The 6,672-nt window shown below is 36.1% G+C and overlaps 1 protein-coding gene across 1 annotated transcript; it reads right to left on the reverse strand.

The window, feature by feature from the left end:
* Nucleotides 1-4,765: 4,765 nt before the first annotated feature.
* LOC144555754 (uncharacterized) lies at nucleotides 4,766-5,294 on the reverse strand. The gene has a single exon (XM_078304174.1). The coding sequence runs from the start codon at nucleotides 5,214-5,216 to the stop codon at nucleotides 4,818-4,820; it is 399 nt and encodes a 132-aa protein (XP_078160300.1). The 5' UTR covers nucleotides 5,217-5,294; the 3' UTR covers nucleotides 4,766-4,817.
* Nucleotides 5,295-6,672: the final 1,378 nt, after the last annotated feature.

A 6,672-nucleotide genomic window follows, 5' to 3' on the forward strand; every position in this document is an offset into this window, starting at 1 on the left:
TTTTTTTTCTTATCAACGAAATAATATGTCACATATGGACCGTTGAATGTTTATAATGGAATAATCCGATTCGAATTTGCATGACCCCCGCTAACTTATTACTTCTACAGACAGATCTTGTAAAGGAATTCACCTTGCTTATTCGTTACATCTATTCCAGGTTTACAATAAATCGTATTCAGTAGTCTACTGCCACTCTGCCACTGGGGTTCAATTCCAGTCATTATCCTATTCGACCCGTAGGATCTCAATCAAACGGTTAATAGCTCCGTACTTTCCGTGCTATATTAGATGGATAACCGCGAAAATGAATCCTTGAGAAGAACCCTAGAAAGCTGCTGTGTTACCTTTGACGACTACATAGCAACTCTCCCACACTCGCACCACTTTCGTTTTCAATGGAAGGTGTTTATTGCATTCGTCAAAATTATGTGCTTCTTTCAGGTTCCTTCTGCGCCTCCATCTCTCTTTAACTGTTTATTTCTGAGGCAATTTTCTGTATCGGCGTTCTTCTCTTTTCCCTTTTATCTCTCCCTGAATTCTCTACTGCAGCTGTTCAACCGTTGTAGTGACTTAAGAAACTCTAGATTCGGGGTTAATTCATTGATTTTGTTTTTTTTCTTCTGATAAATTCGGTTCTCATTGAATTATTTAATCACACGAAGAAAAAACCTAGATACTGACGATCTGGTGGAATTGAAGGAGAAGTTTGTTATCGGAAGGGGATGTCTCCTCCCCTCTCTCTCTTCTCTTTCCCTTTCTCAGTATCTGCATCTTTTAACTTTTGCATATATCTATTATATGTTATGCGTGAAAGAGGCGATGATGATTCAAAAACTTAAAGACCTGATAGGGTAATTGGGTTATACTCGATAAACCCTACAACACCTCTCCTTCTTTGCTGTTTTGAGCTCAAATCAGGTTTTTTAGGAGCTGTTTCATCGGATGTTATTGCTTTCAGAGCTAGTAGGATTTGATGTAAAATAGCTTCTTTTATTTGGTTCTTGAACATGCTAGCTGTTAGGATGCCTTGCAAGAGGGTACCTCTCTAGCTGTTTCCAGACACCAAATAAGAATTTGATTTGAGTGACATGAGAAAAGAAGATAAAGAGAGTAGCAATGACGGAAAAAAGGCGAATCTGAGCCTCATCCCTTTCCAAACTAGTCATTAAAATTGTTTGCTGAAACATATTGCCAACTCTTGATCTCCTGGATCTTTTGTCTTACATATGGACATGCTACATGGATTTTGATCTCCTGGATTTTTTTTACAATAAGTAAAATATGGAAATGCTACATGGAAAATTTCCATTATGAAGTTATAAATATACCTGAATGATATATTGTGATTCTTATCTCATATATCCATATTCTCGTCTCTCTCTAGCCACCTTTTTATTTTCCATACATGCATCTATTGTTATCTGCACTAAAAGATGCAATGGCAAGAATATGGATTTGGCAGGACAATTGGGCGATTCTTGTTTGCCCATACAAAACCTCTCCTGGTTTGTCCTTTGGGCTCAGATCTGGTGCTATTTATCAAAATATCATATATATACTTGCTTTCTTATTCTTGGGAGGAGCTTTTTCATCAATGCCATGAATCCCAATCTTAGAACTAACTGAGGTTATGAATTTTTTAAGAGCATTTATTTTGAGAAGAAACATGGATTGAAATGTTGTTTGAGGAAAACTTTGCAAGACCAATTTTTGGCATTTGGATTTTGTGCCTGCCAGTGTTCATTTCTTGAAAAAAGAAAGGTGTCTTATTTTTAGGTTCTTTGTTTTCAGAACCTTATACTTATTCTTGCTTTGCTAGACTAATATATTTTTGAACGGAGAGAGGTGATGAATGATGGTGATTGAAAGTATAGATATGATGGGATGATTTGGTGATCTATAATCCTACAATGCCTTTCATTCTTTGCTCCTTTTCAGCTCAAATTAGGTTTTTAGGAGCTGCTTTATTGGATGTAATTGCTTTCACCTGCTAGTAGGATCTGATACAAAGTTACTTTCACCTCTCTGGCTGTTTCTGAGCCCCAAATATGAATTTGATTTGAGTGAGAAAAGGAAAAGAAGAGAGATTAATAAACATGATGGAGCAAAGGCCAATCCGATCCTCATTCCATTTTTGCCTTGCTTACCGATTTTTTTTTTCTTAAACATATATTCTATTGCTGACTCTTGGATCTCCCAGACCCTGTGCCTTTCATGTTGGAATAATAATGATAGCAAGGGAATTTTTAGGTTTTCTAAGTCCAGTCTGGATCACTTACTGTGGTTATTGTTTTTAGAAAAAAAAAATGTGCAAATATTAATTGGAAAGTTTCCGTTATCATTCTGGAGCATACAATATTCTTGTCTCTCATTCTGTCCATCTATACCAGCTTTTTGGGTTTCCATACATACTTTTATTGTTATCTGTACTAATAAGATGCAATGGCTAGAATATGGATTTGGCAATAAATGGATTGTAATTAGGATGTGCTCCTGAGTTTAAGAGAAAGTAAAGCGATGGAAAGGAAATGGGTTGAATGTGCTAGATTGAATAGAATTCATATCACCTGCACTAACACTGTTTGAGTTTAAATCCGATCCGTCTGTTACATATCAGAACGAATTTAAAGGGGGTCCATGTGCATTGCAGGAGTGGGCCGGATTGACCCGGATTCTGATCGAACAGTTTGAAGTTAAACTCAAATGGTGCATTAATGCAGAGGATGCAGACTCAATTGATTACACCTCAAATTGAAGATGAATAGAAGTTGGAGAAATGTGTAAGCAATTCAGCCTCATTTTCCTCCGTCCAACTCCGTTCATCTTGTGTCTTGTGTATTTCAACTAGGGAGCAAGGTTAATCTAGACCTTTCTTCCCTGTCTCTTCCCTTTCGGGAGCTGACCCTTGATTGCCCCATACAAAACCTTGTCTTGTTTGCTTTTTAAGCTTTAAATCTGGTGCGTTTTATCAATACACTTGCGTTTATATTCTTGTTTGCTGTTTAAGATCAAATCTGGAGCTTTTGCTACGCTGATGCAGATCCTTATCCTTTGAAACATACCGAGGATATGGAACTTTTGAGAATATCTGTTTTCTGTTTCAAGGCCTACTGGCCTAGCCAGATTGGAGGTCTTTTTGGTGCAATGTGGCACTTGTACTGGGGATATGGTGTTGTGAATGACAAATAAGAAAACACAGATTGAAATGTTGGTTGAGGAAAATGTGCGCAACTTATTTTCTATAAAAAATTATAGTAACTGAATTAGAATTGAGAACGTATTGCTAAAGATGAGGCTCAGATTCATCTACGATTATTGTTTTTTAGATCCCTTCTGCTTCAGTACCCTTAGATTTTGGTGCCATGAATCTCTGAAGTGCTAATGTGTTAACGATTTTACCAGAGGTTTGTTTGTGGTTAGATTTGTTGTCACGAATCTCTGAAGTGCTAATGTGTTAATGATCTCACTCTGATGTTCATTGGAAGCATATTGATGGCAATCCCCGAAAAACCTCATAACATCAAGAATACCTTTATAAAATGGTAACATTAGGTCATTGCTCAGAAAAGCTTGAAGAAATTTTAATTGCTTTCTCAAGTGACAAGTTGGTTATTTGATCTAAGCATTTGCATTTGAGCTTTATATTTGTCTACACTCTGCTATCTGGTGCTGTCTACTAAAATATTTTCTGCAATGTCCTTAAAGCTTGTCTTTTGCCTATCTGACACACTTGCTTGTCAGTGTATATATTTCAACAAGAAATGGGTGGGCACTATTTTGGTCAGAATTAGGTTTATTGTTATAGGATGTGATTTGTTTTAAAACCTGATTGAAGTCGCAGTTTAACTTGTTAAAATGCGATTTTGTGACATATTTGCTCAAACTTATATTAAATTTTTAGTTCCTGGTGCCAATAATAGTTCTGTACATGGAGCAAATGACCATGTTAATTCTCTGCAAATTTTGGTGATAGGTTACTGGTTTGTGCCTCAAATTGGTTCATAAGAAACCTTCATCTCTGCTTTAATTATAAACGCCGCAGAGTCATCTAATTAATTATGATCTAATATGTCTGAACACATAATTTTGCAAGAGGACATGTCAGGGGTCAGTACTGTAAGAACCAATTCAACATTTTCTACCACTCTTAATGATTTGGTAATTAAATGCTAATCAGAATACAAGGCACTAATGGAGGCCTAATTTGATCTTCATAGGCCAACGAAATCAGTAACAGAGACAATTCTCAGTCGGCTTCTGGTTGCATTACTCAATATAAAACTGTGGGATTGTGAAGACTATCAAGGATTAATTTGTGTTGTTTTCCGGAAGTTACAAGGTCAGTTTTAATTAGTAGATAAGTCAGGGACTTATTTGTTCGTATATTTTAATATAGTAACTACAAGGTTGGGATGAACAAAGAATATAATTTGTCGCTACATCTATAGGACAATTCAGAATATACGCTCTTATAATGTAGCTGAAAGTAAAAATGGATTCTCACTCCGACTACAAGCATCGAATTGTTTACTGTCCAAGCATTTTTTTTTTTTTTAATTCCGTTTCCATTTGCGAGCACAGACAAAAGAAATACTCTTTATTGGAATAAGCACGCTAATTGCCTGTCACATGACAAATGTCCAACAAATTACAGTCTATATCACACACTGTTTGTCACAGCGTCAAATAAACATAACTAAGGATTGACCAACAGATTCATGAGGCTACAAACGCTTCATACATTTTTGAAAACCAGAAAGGAAAAACAAGTTAAGAAAGACAAACCCCATTCAATCCCACTATAACTACACTAATTAATCCTCGTGATCGACCTTACTGGCATGCTTACTCAGCTGATCAAGCCGGGCCACCAGAGACATAACAGCAAACAGCAGCCAGTAAAAGAGCAGTGTCGTCGCAATCAAGAGTGCATTCCTTTGGCTCTTCATGATGGATTTCTGGTGCCGCATTTGCTCAGCAACCGTGCAAGCATGGGAACCGTGCTCGCATTTTGCCCTGGTCTCGTACTTCCAGCAGATGTCCATCAGGAGAAAGAAACAAAATGGAATGACTGCTAACAAGGGCCGTAAAGTGCTGCGCACAGCAGATATGACGCCGTGCCGGAGCCCGTCTAGGCCAGGAAGGGTTAGGAGGAGAAGCATTACTGCCTCTGCACTAGCTGCTGTGCCCAAGACTATCCACTCTAATGCCATTTACAATTTTTTCTTTCAGAATTGCTTCTTCGTTTCCTCTATTTTTTTTCTGTTTGTTTATCTTTGAGAGAGAAAGAGTCCTTGTAGTAGAGGGGAGGTGGCCTAATGTGTTAAAAGTGAGAGACGCGTGTCGCTGGTGAGATGCATAACAGACACGTAGGTACTTATGTGCAAACAAAAACAGGACTTGCCTTTGGATTCGCTCAAAGTTGCCTCTACAGTCTACATCATCGGTTCCTCTCAAATGGTCCAAAACGAGACATTATTAATTTATAATTGAAGCGTCTAATTGTCCACAGTTTTTTGTCCACCATTTGTCCACAACTTTGACTTGCACGAATACTGTAAAATTACTTCTACATACTGTATAATTATATAATATATCACATAAAATATATTAGTTAATCACAAAACATCCAGCAACTATTTGAAGTGGTCTCATGATAGTTAGAAAAATACTACAACTTGCACAACATGACAAAATAAATGTACTTTCAAATTGTACTTTTGGAGATTACAGTTATAGGAAGTTATTGGCAGTTAGAGTTAGTTATTAACGGTTATTAGCAGTTAGAGTTAATTATTAGCGTCCGCACTGGGTTGAATCTTGTATACTGTAAAATTGAATCTTGTATACTGTAAAATTGAATCTTGTATACTGTAAAATTTTCAATTGAATCTTGTATACTGTAAAATTGAATCTTCTACACAGTAAAATTTACAATTGAATCTTGTGTACTGTAAAATTGAATCAGCAAAACTGTAAAATTGAATCTTGTATACAGTAGAATTTTCAATTGAATCTTGTATACTGTAAAAATTAAATCTTGTATACAGTAGAATTGTCAATTGAATTTTGCATACTGTAAAATATATACCGTAAAATTGAATCTCATATACTGTAATATTTTCAAATAATATTATAAATTTTCAATTGAATCTTGTATACTATAAAAAGACAGTTAGATGAGAGTGGATAAGGTTGTGGACAAAACCTAGTGGACAGAAATCTTTTCTCATTTATAATCCCGTTCATCGGTTTTTATAATGAAATGACTCCCACATTTCTTAAAAAATAAATAAAAATCAGTCGGTTAAAAAATCGAGTTCGGCCAAAATACCTGGACTGTGAAGAACGAGTCGAATCTGATTCAGACGTCACATGAAATGGACGATTTAGATAGGAAGCGTCTAATTGTCTACAGCCTTTTGTCCACCATTTGTCCACAGCTTTGACTTGTTCGAATACTGTAAAATTACTTCTACATGCTATACAATTATACAACATATCACATAAAATATATCAGTTAATCATACAACATCCAGCAACTATTTGAAGTGGTCCCAAAATAGTTAAAAAAAGATTGCAACTTGCACAACAGGACAAAAAGGTTGTACTTTCAGACTGTACTTTCGAAAAATATAGTTATAGGAAGTTATTGGCAGTTAGAGTTAG

The sequence above is a fragment of the Carex rostrata genome, chromosome 6 (genome assembly GCF_964058835.1).
Source record: "Carex rostrata chromosome 6, lpCarRost1.2, whole genome shotgun sequence".
NCBI classification, from domain to species: domain Eukaryota; kingdom Viridiplantae; phylum Streptophyta; class Magnoliopsida; order Poales; family Cyperaceae; genus Carex; species Carex rostrata.